General features: G+C 38.2%; 1 protein-coding gene across 5 annotated transcripts in view; it reads left to right on the forward strand.

Annotated features, from left to right (window-relative positions):
- Positions 1-8,356: 8,356 nt before the first annotated feature.
- LOC111584347 (corticotropin-releasing factor receptor 1) overlaps positions 8,357-17,117 on the forward strand; it is a 120,875-nt gene continuing 112,114 nt past the window's right edge. For all 5 annotated transcript variants that reach the window (XR_008599522.1, XR_008599524.1, XR_008599523.1 and 2 more), the window contains exon 1: positions 8,357-8,496. Coding sequence is in view for 1 of the 5 variants with exons in the window: in XM_023293484.3 (XP_023149252.1) it covers positions 8,467-8,496 (30 nt within the window). In the remaining 4 variants the exon portion in view is untranslated. The remainder of the gene's footprint in view (positions 8,497-17,117) is intronic.

Below are 17,117 nucleotides of genomic sequence, written 5' to 3' on the forward strand. Positions count from 1 at the left end.
CAGCTGTTACCTTATTAAGGCTCATTCAGGCTTTCTATAAGTCTGCAACTGTCTGCGTGACTTAAATTTCATCATCCAGCTTTCCAGAGAGTCTGCATGCAAGTTAAAATTTGTGCAAGCGAGTGGACTATACATGTGCCAGGACAACAAATTGTACTCAAACTGAATAATCTGATTTGAGGAGAGGCTGCAATGAGATTCTTATTCATCTGCACTTTCAATTTCCAGTATTAATAGAGTTACAGTTGAAGCGCTGGACTAGGGCTGAAACGATTCCTCGAGTTATTCGAGTAATTCGATTACTAAAATTCCTCGAGGTAAAATTCTCTGAATCGAGGCTTTGTTTAATCAAGTACATGCTAGACCCCAGGTCACGAAATGACGGACTGAAGCCGGACCCAGACTTCATTCCATACAAACCGGGTCCCTAAATTTGATGGGACGCTTCTATTTTAACCAGCGCAGCTTTTCTATTGTTTACGGCAGGAGAACCAACCAGTCTGTGGTCTAAACGGTCGTCTAAACTAGCCGTCGGTGAACTAAAACCAGGACAGATTCAGCTGCTGCACAGATTATTTCTGCCTCAAATGCTTTCAGAAATACTTTTCCCTGAAGTATTTTTGAAATAAAAAAAGTTTGTGTCCGAGCTGCTGTGTTTATCCAACACATCTGCCGGACTGTCCAGCTGAAAGCTCGGTCATGTGACCACGTAGTTTCCCGCTGAAGTTCCAGCGCTGTCATGTGACAATGTTGTGTCCCACTAGTGACCGCTCACCATGCGTGCGATTTTCAGATGCAGCACGTTTACATGCTGGGAAACGCATCTAGTGGACACGTACCTTCATTGTATGTTTTCTGCAAGTATTCAGGCACCGTGCCGGAATTCTGGCGTGCATCGCCGGCATTTGGCTCGAAAAAAATAACGGATTGTTATTGGACTACATTGCCAATCTACCAGTGGAATGAGAGGAACGCAGCTTTTGCTCTCAACCAAACTAATATCACTAGAAAATGGGAAGTAGAGTGGGTGTCCAGGACGGTTATTTCTGTTGCACAGCGCTCACTTCCGCTTTTGATGCTGTAACGCTTATGCCTAGTGCGGAATCCGATTACTTGATTAATCGCCAGAATAATCAATAGAATACTGGATTACTAAAATAATCGATAGCTGCAGCCCTATGCTGGACACTGGAGGAGCTTTCATTTGCTTTTCATGAAGGTGCTCAAACACTGACTTCTCCAGATAGCCTGTGCTATGTCCACCCACAGCCCAGGTGGTTAGCAGCTGATATTTCCTGTTAAAAAAAAAAAAAAAAAAAAAAGTCACAGCCAGCCTTTCAAAAAACACCCACAGGAGCCCAATGTTTTTTTTCTGTGTTCAATTTAAGGGGCAATATGACCGTCTGCTGCAGATGGATGGCCACCTATTGTAGAATGAATAGAACCACTTTCAATGTCAGGTTTAGCCATGCGGAAACCATGCGTTGGCCTTTAGACCCTCATCTCTTCAGCTTTGATTGGGTTTTAGTGCCGCCAGACGGATTTCAAATATCATCAACTAATTTCCAAACGATGATCCTGAAATCTTCAGGAAGCCAGAAAATGTGGACCTCCAGGGCATTCGCACCCCAAACACTCCAATCCAGCCTCGTAAAAACATTTTCTGTCACTTCTTTGGCACCAGCAAGTAATTTTGTTGTAACTTTTCCTACTGCAGAGGATCATCTCAGCGGAGTTCGCCTAATTACAGCAACACATAAAAAGATAATTACAAGCTATTCCAAATGCATTTAATGAGACACATAAAAATTATCTGAAATGTGAAGAGGTTGAGGGGAGAGAAAACAAGCCTTAAGAGCGTCAGGAAACCCCAGAGAAAATTCAACAGATCTGCTTCAATCTGCTGATGAAGCCGGTGTGATTTGGTCAAAAGCAGGAGCGTGGCAACAGTTCAAGCAGAGCACTGATGTCAGCTCGCATTAGCTAATTGGCGTCAGCTGTTTCATTCATGCTTTGCAATCACTTCACAGCTGCAGCTCCCACATGACTAATAACCACGCAGACGTACAGCACAACACCACCTAATGCTACCAGTCCAAACATGATTCTGCTGTGACACATGGGAGTTTCATCTTAGTGTATTTAATCTAGCAGCTCTAAATGTGTCACTATCTGCTGTAAACGTTCCGCCATCGACTGACTGACCTTTGACTGAACAAGTTGACCTTGGAGGACGCCGCTTGGACTGATTCTCTGCTTGCATCGAAATCTTTACAATGACATTTGCTGATTATTTTTTAGAATACTGAATAGAGCAGGGGCGTCAAACTCATTTTAGTTCAGGTTCCACATTCAGCCCAGTTTGATCTCCAGTGATCCGGACCAGTAAAATCACAACACAATAACCTATAAATAACCACAACTGCAATTTTTTCCTTTGTTTTAGTGCACAAAAGTCCATTCTGAAAATGTTCACAGTTAAGGAATTATCTTTGTACAAAACATTATGAACTAGAAATTTCTTAAGAAAAGTAAGTTCAATTTCAACAACATTCAGCCTCAGTTTATCATTTCCACATTACAACTTCCAGATCACAGAGTGTCTACAAAGGAACACAACATTTAGTCACAGCTATCTGGAACTGAACGATGCAGTATTTTACTTTATGATCAAAACGACAAAAGTCAGACAAAATCAACAAACACAAGACAAAAATTACAAAAATGAGACGCAAAATGACAAAAATGAGACAAATAACATGATACAAAACAAAAAAGCGACAAAAAATTGGACGAACGACAAAAATGAGAAAGTTACAAAGATGACAAAAGCGAGAAACAAAATGGCAAAACAGTAGACAAACAACAGAAGCGAGACAAAAAAACATAAAAGGACACAAACAATACACAAAACAACAAATAAATCAAGACAAAATGAGAAAAATAAGAAAAAAAACACAAGTGAGACAAAAAGGAAACACAAAATGACAAAAAACGAGAAACAAAAGGAAAAATATGAGACAAACGACAGAAGTCAGAGAAAAAAACAAAAACAAGACAAAATATTACAAAAATGAGACACAAAATGACCAAAGAACAATCTAGTATTTTACTAAGTTTACTTTAACTTGTCATGGTCTAGAAATTATTTTAAAATCATAGTTTTACTAATTTACATTCTGCAGTTAATGTCTTCTCTGTATTTGTTAAACTTTACAGTCGTCGCACGGGCCGGATTGGACCCTCTCCTGGGCCGATTTTGGCCCGCGGGCTGCATGTTGGACACCCCTGGAATAGAGTGTTTTGTCTATAAAATGTCAGAAAACATCACAGGAGCCCAAGGTTAAGATAGAAGATAAAACTAGTTGAGCAGCCCTGAGATTTTTGTTGTTTTGGCTTGAAGGGGTTCATTTCTTCATTTATTTCGTCGTGTTTAAACGCTTCCCACCCCTAAGAGCCTCCTGGGCTCACCACGAGGCGGGTCTGCAGACGTTCATCATGGAAATGCACTCACATGAAGACAGGAGCATATTTATCAGCACCCGTACGAGCCACGGAGCGCATGTCGATTACATAAACGTGCTTGTGCCCAGCATGCGACGGATGCCCGATTCGTCATCCTCCATGCGTCTGGAATGACCTCTTGCCACCGAGCTGCACACGCATCCAGGATTGGGTCGAGCTGCCGAGTGCCGGGGATGTCTCGCTCCTTGATTGAAGATAAATTGTGTTTCAGATTAGACTGGAAAGAAGAGGAGGAGGGTGGGGGCGGACTACAGTCTGTGGCCAACTCCTCCAGCTGCAGGAAAAAGGAATTAAATAGTGTCTTACACAACCGTCTTAAATAAACTCAGGTGGCCCCTTGCAGAAAATCCACATCACGACCAAAACGAGTGCTTCTGTCGAAGCAGGCGGCGACACCTGTCAGGTTGAAATTCATCACCACCTGAATGCTGGTCCCGTTGACAGGTGGTTCACGGTCCTTCGGTACACCGTGTCCAATAGGGCTCACACTAATAAGTGGAAACGGAAAACCGCATAAACCCAGTTGGATATGGTCTCCCCTGTTGCCGCTACTGACACTTCAGGAGATGGCACACTCAGGGGAAGGCGCTGTCACCTTGGATTAAAGCATCTTTCCAATAATGCCTCCTTGCACGTCACCGGGTCTAAAGAAAGCTTTGGTACATGGAGCGTTTTGTGCAGTCGAAGCCCCAGCAGTGTGGATATTAGCCGTCTATATTAGATGTCGGATAGAGTGCAAAATATTCATTTGGATCAAAACCAAGTGGGACGGGGGGAAGGAGGGAGTCCTGATCAATTAAAACCCAAACCAGACCAGCTACTGTCAGTTATTTTCATTAGTGATTCTTCTGTTGTATTGTTCCACCTATAAACTGTCAATCAATAATATGGAATCCAGAGAAATGTCTAGAAAAACCTGGTTCCATCCAACCAACCATCCTAATAGATGGGAGAATATTTGGCTTTTTTTCCATTTTAACCCTCGTGTCATCCTACGGGTCAAAATTTTTCTGTTTTAAAGTTTGAAAATGTGAAAAAAAATAAAAATTTTCACAGTGAAACTTCTGATGTCCACATTTTCAACATTTTTGGGAAATCTTTGAACATTTTTTGGTGGAACAAAAGAAATGTTAAAAATGTTTCTCAAGAATATTCACCAAAAAATCAGCCAAAATCCAGCGAATTTGACTGGATTTTGCTCTTAATGTTCTTAAAGAAAACATACGTTTTACTGGTATATATGGAATCACTTTAGATATTTTTACTCCTTTTTTGGAAGACTTTTACTCATTTTTTGAAAATATTTACAAGAATTTTTTTGCCAAATTTGGGGGATTTTTTTTTTTTTTTTTAAATAAAACTTTTAAGGGAAACTTCTAAGGAATTATTGGAATTTTCTTCGTGAAGGTTTTGCAAATTTTCAGAAATTTTGGGAATTTTTTTGCTGAATTTTTGGATTTTTTTCAGACAAGGAAACATATTTTTTGGCGCCCATAAATGAGGACAACAGGAGAGTTAATAACCTAAACCTGCATTTTCCAGCTGGTTTGGCTCATGATTCCCTAAAATGAAGCAATGTGAGAACAAACCGTTCAGTCAAAGCAAGAGATGTCCTCAAATCTTGTTCCACTTGAAGGATCTTTGCATCCCAAAGAGCCTAAACCTGCAATAATCAGTGGTTTTCGGCTGATACTGAATGATGTGAGTGTAATCAGAAAGAAGTGGTTTGTAGCAGTGAATCTGATGAGAATTACCTCAAGAGGGCAGCTCTGTTTGTGTCTAAAGAGTGTTCTTGAGCTTCTTATTTGGTTTTGCAATCCACAGTTTCACGTTTTGGTTTGTGCTCACTACAATTTCAGCTGCTATTTTCAGTGAAAAAGCTCTGATTAACTCGGCTTACTGGAGCGTTTGGGTTCTTCAACCTGCAATAACTGAGTTTTTGGCCCCTTGAAGGCAACAGATTCAGCTTCAACTTCATGAATATTATGAACTTCTTCACAAACGGTTCATTTACCGCACTGAGCAGATACAGAGCAAAATTTCCCTTCATTTGGAGTTGTGTCTATGTCCACTAGATTAATTTAAGTCCAATATTGCGCCAATTCAGATGTTGTCAGCAGCTGATTAAATGGCCGTTCTCATCGCTCATTTCCATTCATATAAAACGTCAGGAACCTCCTCCACCTTTTATTGGCTCAGTTGATGCATTTTTATCCATTAAATAATGAAAAACTGCAATTTTGCAAAGGAAAGTGAAGGTGGTGGAAGTGTAAGTTAATGGACTTTGACCAAGAAGATTTATGAACAATTCCTATCTTGGACCATTTATAGTGGTTCAATTATGTATTTTTTTGAGTTCTATTCATTTTTTCTTTTGCTTTACTTGTCTTTTAAGTTGGTGTTTGGTGACATTTTGACACCAAAATGACCTGATTAGATTTAGAGGATCATGGTTTGTGTTAAAATCACCCTGTTGCTTTGTTTACCGCAAATTGCAGAACTCTATTTTACATGTTTCCAGGGTTATGACTCCATCAGATATTTTACACGCACTCTGAATATTTTATTATCAGTGGAGTTACTTTTTTTTGATCAGTAATCAGAATTGAAAATAATGTGCCCAAGGAGCCAATATTCACCCTCTTTTAGCGCTGTTTTTGGTCTCCACCACCTCCTGAGGGAAATATCTGGCTCTTTAGCTCATAAATACTCCACAATCTTCAGTTATTTTTCTGTGAAACACTGAACAAAAACTGGACAATGAAAGAAAAGCAGCAGAATCAGGCGATACAGTTTTAAAATATGTCTTTGTTTTTTTCTTTATCTCACCCTCAGATTTACTTTAAGACCCTAAGTTGAGTAACGTTGAAGATTCAGATATTACATTTTTGTTGCTTTACCTCTTATGGACTTCATTTGACACATTATACATATTCAAATATTGAGACAGCATTCAAAATTAACACAAATGTCTCAAACTTTATGTGAACTATTGCGTTTAGAGCTTGGTTCTGCTGCCCCCATGTGGCCAAAAAAAATAAGCTGTTTTTGATTTAAAGCAGCTAAAATGTCTATAAATGTAAGATTAATGTGAAATATCTATTTTCAAACTCAACTGAATGATAATTAAAATAAGCATGAGTGTTTTCTGTTTGTTTTTTTATCTCGTGACCCATCAGTTTTACTTTAAGATGCCAAGTTGAGGAAAGTTGGAGATTTTTGATGAATGGCGTTACATTTATACATCATGCATATAAAATATTGATTTTCGATATTAGCAGCGACACTACAAATTAATACAAATGCTACAAACTTTGAGGCGATAGTATGTACAATGTTGTTTAGAGCTTTGTTCTGCTGCCCCCATGTGGCCAAAAAGTCATCTGTCGTTGGTTTAAAGCAGCTGAAATGTCCGTAAAATCTAACAGATTTCGAAATATCTATATTTTTTTAGCACCTTTTGTTCCCTCAGATTTACCTGGGACACCGAAGTCACAAGGAAAATTGGAATTCAGGTCATAATTTTTTGTCAACCCACCCCTTTCACATTACAATTATATATTATACATATAAAAATGTTGATTATAGCTGTTACAGACCTTACTCCAAATTAACTGCAAACATCAGTGAGGTGTTATGTTTCGTCAAGGTCAGAAAATCAGCGTTTGCATTTTTAATGAAGCAAAATGTCAACAGAATTACGCATAATTTGAAATATGTTTTTTTTTTAATTCTAATGATCCCTAATATTTGCTCTGCGACCCCACAGAAGGCCGCCTCCCTCATCTTGGAAACCACTAATTAAAATGTTAATCCCTCATTAAAACTGTTACATGAATCTTCTGCTTTCAGACTAGAATCATTCCTCCAGTGCTAATCTACACATCATTTTTCAAGCTTTTTAAAACAATTTTTTTTAGTTTAACCCTCGTGTTGTCCTGCGGGTCAAAATTGACCCATTTAAAGTTTGAAAATGTGGGAAAAAATATATATTTTCACATTTTCTGATGTGGACATCAGAAGTTTCACTGTGAAAATATATTTTTCCCCACATTTTCAAACTTTAAAACGGGTCAATTTTGACCCGCAGGACAACACGAGGGTTAAAAAAGGCTCCTGAGGACGTTTAACTTCATTGACACTCTGGGACCATCTGTCCATCGCAGCCATCAGACAAATCTGTTCCACTGTGCGCGGCTCTAGCACTAATTCAGCTGAAAACGGGGCCACATGTTTAAAGGGTTCCCTCCTTAGCAGCGATGCGCACGGATCCTCCCCTTCCAAAATAAAATCACGGAGCTTTTAACTTTCTCTCCGCAGCCACGTCCGGATCGCGGCGGGATTAGGGGTCTGGATGCGGAGCAGCGGTTGCATAATTAACTCCGAGTTATTCCTCAATCGCGCCGGATCCTCCCGACCAGGACAAGTGGCACAACGTGGACGGCGCGTCGAGAGGACGGTTAGTCTGCGGCACGGCGTCGGGGGGAGAGGAAGAAGAAGAAGAGGAGGAGGACGGAGAGGAGGAGGTGGAGAGGAGCTGGATCCGAGGCTCCGGGTGACAGAACCACGCGTGGAACAGAAAGAGGAGTCCTGGTCCGGTGCCAGAGCTGAAGGTGGAACGGCTGCGTCCGAGGCGGTTTGGTGCGCAACGCTCCAAGGTGGATTCGGTTTCCAGTCCGGTAACACAAACCGACCCGCACGGCGCATCACCTGAACACCGGCTCCAACGTTCTCTGCGTTAAATCCTCTTTATTAACGGAACAGGAGCTCCTCTACCAACCGGACAGCTCGGCGTTTGGATTTTTTTTATCGCGACTTTTTCCTGTTTCTTCCACATTTTAACTCCCAATCTCAAGGGAGACAAAAAAGAAGAAGACAAAAAGACTCTTACCAAGTGATATTTATTGACAGAGAATTATGTGAAGATTTAAAGCTCTGGAAATGCGGCGCAAATGCTTTTATCTGCTCGAGGTAAGTTCTGCGTCTTTGCGCTTCGTTCGTGGATTTAATTAAAATCGCTGAAGATGTGTGTTTGTTATCGCGGATTGTGGCGGAGTGTAATCTAAAAGAAGGGATTTGACTGTCATCCCATCCAGATGTCAGTTTTTCGGGGGGATATTTGTCACAGCTGTGTTAAAAATCTGCAGTTCATGCAAGAGAAACAGAAAACTCAGGTGTGGAGCAGAACGGGAGAGACTCGGAGATGATTCTCCTCCTCCCTGCACCTCCAGACTACATGAATTTACATGATATTGGTTTAAATAAGAGCCAGAGCTGCCAGTTGTCTGTTTACCTGTAAACACTGAAACTTGAACCAGGACTCTGGGTTTAGATGCCTGGAGAAAAACGATCCAGAGTCAGGAACTGGAGCCTCAAGGGCAGGAGAAAACAAGCCCAGAATTGGGGCACAGTGGAGATTAAAATGAGTGTAAAGGCAGCAACCCCCCCCCACTTGGTCTAATGCTTGACAAGAAGTTAACCAACTGCCGTTTGAATTCCACGTCTCTGTGGTGTCATAAGGCTGATGTGCTCCTGCAGAGGCAACAGTAAGGAGGTGTGATTTATGGTTGTTCCAGCAGAGCAGCCTGAGGTGAATTACTTCATCTGTCTGCCAGAGTCTCATTGTGAGAGCAAAGCCGGAGCACTAAGAATAGTCAAGAATCAGCTGAAGCCTCCTCTGAAATCCCCCCACACCCACCCACCCACCAACCCTGCTTTACTATTCGTGTCCCCATTGTTGTGATTTAAGACCCCACAGCAAACTCACATGTTCATATCCCGGAGTGCAGCTTCGGTTTCCGTCTGGGAGAAGATCCACTCAGACACACAGCAGAGATGTTCTGCAGTGAGGAAAAGTCACGCAGAAGTGCAAAAGCAGCGTAATGTGTATTTATCAGTGGATTATAATAACCACTCTATGGATATGTGCTTAATCTGAGCAAAGGTGGAGGTAAATTTACTTTATTTACGGCTGAGTGGCTCCTAATCGATCATCTGTTGGTTATATTGTGTTTTATTAACTGGAATATGGAGCCTCAAGTACATATGAGTAGAATCACAAAGTAGTATACTTGATTCCATGTAGTAGCTGTGAAGTAGGTATGTGGCAAATTTCCTCTGATTCATTAATAATGCACCGTTTGAATAAAAAAAGCACCAATTTCCCTCCTGTTAACATTGGAAATCTGAATTTGTCAAGAATTTTCAGCTATAAATTCTAATTTAAGCTGCTTTACTTAGAGAGAATAACTGGAATAGAAGCTCTAAAGTAGCTCAAAACTGTAGTTACGACTTGACTACTGCTTTTAATGTCATTTTATGTTTACTTCATTGCCTCTCAAAGGGAAATATTAATGTTTCTAACCAACATTTCTCAGTTGTGCAGCAGCTATGTTGCAAATATGATCAAATTTATTAAAAATGCATTGTCATCTTTAATGTATTTCCATAAAAAGTGAAAAACTAGGCCATGTATGTCCAATATTTCCACCTGCTTTAATAGGAAATCTACTATTATAATCAAATTTGAAACTATAAACACATAAAATGCTTTACTAACAGAGTGAATAACTGTTATAGAATCACTTAAAGTCAAATTAAATTCCTCAAAACTGTGGATAAGTGCAGCACTGTTTTTTTTTAGCTACTTTATGTTTATTGCCGCTCATAAAGGAAATATTATGGTTTCTACTCCACATTTTTCAGATTTACAGCAGCTACATAATCTATATGATCAGATTTATTAGTGATGCATTGTCTTTTTTGAATGTATTTTTGTTAAAACGGCAAAATCAGGCCTTTTAGTACCAATATTCCCACCTGCTTTCATAGCAAATCTACTTCTGTCAAGAATTTTTAGCTGTAAACAGATTTAAACTGGTTCACTGATGGAGTAAAGAACTGTTCTGGAAACACAGAAACTCAAGAAAAGTACCTCAGAACTGTAGTTAAGATCTGAAAACTGCTTTTAAAGCTACTTCATGTCTGCTCCACTGCCACTTAAAGGGAAATATTCTCATTTGTACCCCACATTTCTCAGTTGTACAGCAGCTATGTTGCAAATATGATCAGATTTATTGATCATGCATTGTTATTTGTATATTTACATTTTTAACTGTTAAATCAGGGCAAGTAAATCTACTTAGAATCAGCATTTGTGGCTGTAAACAGATCTGAACTACTTCACGAATTGGGTAACAAAATCAAATGAAGCCTGTAAAGTATCTTAAAACTGTACTTGAGACTTTCGTTCACATTCCATTATGTGTTATTTTAATTTTCACCCTACATTTGTAGTTAGCTCAGTTGCACATATGTTCAGATTTATTGATCATGCGTTGTCTTTTTTTTAATGTGTTTTCATAAAAATTTAAAAATCCGGCCATTTACTACTAATATTCCCACCTGATTTCACAGCAAACCTTCTCTTTTCACACAACACATCTGAGCTGCTTCACTAATAGATTGAAGAACCGCTATAGAACCACTTAAGTACTCATAAGTTGTAGTTAAATGCAGTCCTTGAGCGCCACTTTTCAAAGCTACTTCACTTCTACTCCTTCACATCTCGAAGGGAAATATTATGTTTTACACCTGACATTTATCAGTTATGTTGCAATAAGGTCAGAATTATTGCTGATGCATTGGGATTTTTGATGCATTTTTCTAAAACGTATAAAAAGCACCAATATTACCACCAGCTTTTACAGCAAATCCATTTACATTGAGAGTTTTTAGTTGTAAACAGACCTGAATAGACGAAAGAACTGAAATAAAATGCATGAAGTGAAGTAAAATACCTCCAAACTGTAGTTAAGTGCAGTTTTTGCTTTTTAAATGTAACCCTTTAACACACTAATGTACATTTAGTTACTACTGTTGTGTTGCTAATATGATCACATTCATTCATGATGCATTGTCATTTTATGGATTTATTTTCCCAGAAGTGTAAAATCAGGCTGTGTAGAACCAGTGTTTGTAATATTTTCAGCTACAACTGCTTTATTCTTTCGTGTATCAGCAAGCAGAAGGGAAAATATGAGCAAACTGTGGTCGCAGTTGAGGTTAACCCTCCTGTTGTCCTCATTTACAGGCACCAAAAAATATTGTTTCCTCGTCTGAAAACCCCCCACAAATTCAGCCAAAAAAATTCCACAAATTTCTGAAAATTTGTAAAACCTTCAGGAAGAAAATTCCAATAATTCCTTCAAAGTTTCCCTTGAAAGTTTTTTTTTTTTTTTAAAAATCCCCCAAATTTGGCAAGAAAATTCTTTTAAATATTTTCAAAAAATGAGTAAAAATCTTCCAAAAAATGAGTAAAAATGTCTAAAGCGATTCCATATATATCAGTAAAACTTCTAATATTTTCTTGAAGAATATTCACATAAAAATCAACCAAAATCCAGCAAAATTCGCTGGATTTTGCTTGATTTTTTTTGTGAATATTCTTAAGAAACATCTTTAACATTTCTTTTTTCCCACCAAAAAATGTTCAAAGACTTCCCAAAAATGTTGAAAATGTGGACATCAGAAGTTTCACTGTGAAAATCTCTATATATTTTCCACATTTTCAAACTTTAAAACGGGTCAGTTTTGACCTGCAGGACGACTCGAGGGCTAACAAGAGTCTGTCTGCATCCTGTCTAGTCCGTCCTGCACCAGATCCCAGCCAACGGACGCAATTCTGGATATTCTAGGGGACAATATTCAGAAATAGATAATAGAGTGTAGAACAGAAATAGAAAAACTCAAGTACAGTACTGCAATATTATAGCAAAGTACAGTTCTTGCTTTTTAAAGCTGCTTTATGACATTTATATGTTCAGATACATTGACGACGCAGTTATTTTTACATTTATTGTCATAAAAAATGAAAAATCCGATCGTTTAGTACTGATATTTCCACCTGCTTTCATTTCAAAACAACTTAGGTCAAGAATTTTCTCCGATATCAAACTTCACGTCTGCTTTCAGCCACAGCAGGGAACATGTCAGTAGGTGAACCACACCTCTGACCTGTTGCTGCTGCACCAACACTTGTGCATTTTCCTCATGCCAGCGTTTACAAGAGAGCGTCTGATTGTTGTCTAGACTGTCCTGCAACAAATACATGCTAATGGCCGTTGTTGAGCTGCAAACAGACAAAAAACCGCTTCACTAGTTTCACCGCAGGAAACTCAAATGTGCAGATAAGTTATATAATGAAGGGAAAAAACTGTCAGAAATAGAATGGTGCTAAATATAAAATGTGGAAAGTGTTTGATCACACAGACATCTGCACATACGACACCTCAGATCTGATTAAAACCAGAATATGTCACAAGAGGGATTCACATAGGCTGCTGATACTCAGACAATAGGGGCCGTGAGCTACAAAAAACAAAGTGAGAGACTTTAATATGCTCGGTATACGCACAGAGTGAGTCTGCCAGAGCGGCATGTAGAACACAGAAACGACTTAGATCAGCAGCAACTCGTTTTAAGCTTTGTGTTCGTCCTCTGGGAGAATCCTGCCGTTTGTGCTTACCCGCCTGGGAAGCCTTCATCTCCTCTGAGCTCCTCTGTTTCTTCATGGATTCCTCATGTGGTGACGTGACGCTAGAAGAAGTAACTAGAAGTGGAGTCAAGTTAAATAAAGACAGATTTATAGATTTGTTTTCTTTTTGCAGCTCAACCTCAAGTAACTGCAATAAAACAGAATAAGAATAATGCTGATATAAGGTCCTTTAATGCGTACAGCACTGTAAAAGGCTGTCATGGCATCTTCTCTTACATTAAATACACTTTAGTGATATTTCAGCATGTTTTTTTAGGTACATTTTCGCATTTATCTGGATGCCAGTGTCTACTGTTTGTTTACATGTGACACAAGATGCTCATTAAATAAAACTAAAGTCTATTTTATACAAATACAGGACTTGAAATAATTAGCAACTTATACAGTACAAGAGAAAGATAATATACTTTGACATAGATAAATAACTGAATCACTTAATTCAGTGGAAGTACCAGCAGTGACTGCACTGGTGCAAGATAGCATTTAGTGTTAACTAAAGGTAATTTTAACTTTTTATGTTTTTGAAAAGTAAAATCATCATCTTTGGGGTTTTTTTTACTAAAATAATTCCTGACTTATACAGGTGCATTTTTGTATTGTTGCATTGCTACTATTACTGAACTTCTTTCTGTAGCACCCCGTGTCTACAGTTTGTCTGAACAAATTGATCATGAACTGAAATTAAAATCTATGGTATACAAATACAGGTCCCAAAATTATTAGCTCTATGCTCTAAAATGCCCTGTTTTTCCATATAGATAAATAAGTTAATGTAACAGTGTATATGTGATAAATAATTCAACTTGCTGTAATTTGGTTTTATTTACTGTTGTTGGCTCAGTGGCGCCCTCTCTGGAGCTGTAGTGTAAAACTGGTGTTGGTGGCACTGTCAGTTCCTGAGAGGCGTGCATGAGGTAGGTCAGAGAGCACAGCACGGGATCAGAAATGGCTGCTTTCTTCTTGTTCTTTTGTTTATTTTATGAGTATATGTACACTATGAACTATCTGGATGTTGACTGGAGTGTGTTGACGTATATTTAATGTTTTTATTAAAATATGTAATTAGGGAGTTTGAGACACTCCATGAGCTAGCTACCTAGCGAGCATTAGCCTAATGAACGTGCTGCTCCCCTGAGCCCACTGACCAGAAGTTTTCTTACATTTACCAGAATAAACGGCACAAAGAAGATGTTTCAACCTTACGACTATATAAAAATTACACAACGCAGAGTGGAAGGGTTCTGAACCAGCTAGTGATGGTGTGACTGCACGGTTACATCACTTATGTCTTTGCATTTAACCCTTGTGTCGTCCTGCGGGTCAAAATTGACCCGTTTTAAAGTTTAACAATGTGGAAAAAATATATATATTTTCACAGTAAAACTTCTGATGTCCACATTTTCAACATTTTTGAGAAATCTTTGAACATTTTTTGATGGAAGAAAAGAAATCTTAAAAATGTTTCTTAAGAACATTCACAAAAAAATCAACCAAAATCCAGCTAATTTCGCTGAATTTTGGATGATTTTTATGTGAATGTTCTTAAGAGAATATTAGAAGTTTTACTGATATATATGTTATCACTTTAGATATTCTTAGGATTTTTTGGAAGATTTTTACTCATTTTTTGAAAATATTTACAAGAATTTTATTGCCAGATTTGGGGGATTTTTTTTTCTAAAACCTTTAAGGGAAACTTTTAAGGAATTATTAGAATTTTCTTCCTGAAGGTTCTGTAAATTTTCAGAAATTTGAGGAATTTTTTTGCTGAATTTTTGGATTTTTTTCAGACAAGGAAACAATATTTTTTGGTGCCCGTAAATGAGGACAACAGCAGGGTTAATAGAACAAGTACTAGCAGTGACTGAACTGGTGCTAGTTAAAGCTAGCAGATAGCGTTAGCCAAACCTAATTTTACTTTTGTTGTTTTTCAAAAAGTAAAATTATTGTCATATTTTGTTTTTCCTCAAATAATGCCCAGCTTTAAACTGTATGGTTACATTTCTACATTGTTGCCTTGCTATGGTTGTCTAACTTTTTTTCTGCAGCACCCCCTTGTGTGTGGACGCTGGTGTCTGCAGTTAATTTACATGTGAAATTAAGAAGCACATTAACTAAAACTAAAGTCTTATAAAGTACACGAGGTCCTCAGTTTATGACGTCCTTATGCCGTTTCGCCATTACGTCGGAACTGATTACGTGTGGGTCCTCGGTTTTACGTACGGCGTTTCGTCGTTACATCGGAACTGGTTCAGTGGAACTAGTTGATGAGCAGAGCGGATAAATATGTCGTCACGCGGCGGGTGGAACGGAGTGAATGAATACTGTATGTGCAGTAGTCAGGCGGTGCTATAATACATCTTTGTTTACGTTTGCTGCCACATTGGATTATGCTACATTAGCTAACGTCATTATGGCTCCCAAGCGTAAGTCAGACGTACAGTTTACATTTTTGCTGGTATTTTCCTATTGAGTTGTGTTTCAGTGTGAGCTAATGACTGTTTTCGTTACTGTAGTTGTACAAATATGTAAACTGATTGATATCGTGATGCACGTAACGGCTTTGTTTACATTTTCACTGGAGTTCCGACTTAAGGCGAAAATCAACTTACATCACGCCCGTAGGAACGGAACTCTGACTTAAGTCGAGGACCCCCTGTTCTTAGTTTCTTTTATCACTCAAATGATAGCTTATATCTGTAAGGGCTCGTTTTTACATTTTTCTGTTGCTATTGTTGCTTTACCTCTCTGCGCAGCGCCCCCTAGTGTCTGGATGCAGGTATCTACAGTTAATTTACATGTTAAACTAACTAGCACATTCACTTAACTAAAGTCTTATACAAGTACTTAGTTTCTTTTATCATTCAAGTGATATTTTTTATCTGTAAAGGCTAATTTTTAAATTCTGTTGCTATTGTTGCTTTATCTCTCTGTGCAGCGCCCCCTAGTCTCTGGACGCTGGTGTCTACAGTTTGTTTACATGTGACACAAGTTGCTCATTGGCTAAAACTATAGCAAACAAACTTGTTAGCCAAGTACATTAAAGGCCATTTTCAAATCTCTCTAGCCCCCTAATATAAATTACTAGAAAAATACATATGATAAAATGTTTTTTATTAACTTTTCTCCAACAATTGTGTTTTTAATGTCCTATATTTTCATGCGGATACCTAAACAGAGTCATTCATCTCTATTCATTTAGTTGTACTTCTGTCTTTTCCAATTTAAGGAAGTTATTACATATTAAATTTGTAAAATCAAGAATATTTAGGGCCAAAACTGCTGCAGCCAGGAGTCACATTAAAACTCTGAGAACTTCTTCCTCCTTGATTAAACACCGACTGTGTTTCAGCTCCCTGCTGTTTATATTACAGCCGTCAGTGGTTAATTACATGGAAGACAGTGGGTACAGTAGGTAAAACTGCCCAGAAGTCACTGAGCGAGAAACAGACGCAGCAAACCAAATCTGGGACGCTGTTTTAAATGATGTAACTTTATCCACTGCTGGTATTTTACGCTGTTGTGACCATCAGATAGAACCGTGTCCTTAACACCAGAATGGAACATTTAACCCTCCTGTTGTCCTCGTTTACAGGCACCAAAAAATATTGTTTCCTTTCTGAAAAAAAATCCCAAAATTCAGCCAAAAAAATTCCACAAATTTCAGAAAATTTACAAAACCTTCAGGAAGAAAATTCCAATAATTCCGTAAAAGTTTCCCTTAAAAGTTTTATTTTAAAAAAGTCCCCCAAATTTGGCAAGAAAATTCTTGTAAACATTTTCAAAAAATGAGTAAAAATCTTCCAAAAAATCCTAAAAATATCTAAAGTGATTACATATATATCAGTAAAATTTCTAATATTTTCTTTAAGAACATTCACAAAAAAATCTACCAAAATCCAGCGAAATTTGCTGGATTTTGGTTGATTTTTTTCTGAATGTTCTTAACGAAACTTCTTTTTAACATTTCTTTTTTCCCCACCAAAAAATGTTCAAAAATCTCTCAAGAATGTTGAAAATGTGGAAGTTTTCAGTG

The sequence above is a fragment of the Amphiprion ocellaris genome, chromosome 18 (assembly GCF_022539595.1).
Source record: "Amphiprion ocellaris isolate individual 3 ecotype Okinawa chromosome 18, ASM2253959v1, whole genome shotgun sequence".
Taxonomy (NCBI): Eukaryota; Metazoa; Chordata; class Actinopteri; family Pomacentridae; genus Amphiprion; species Amphiprion ocellaris.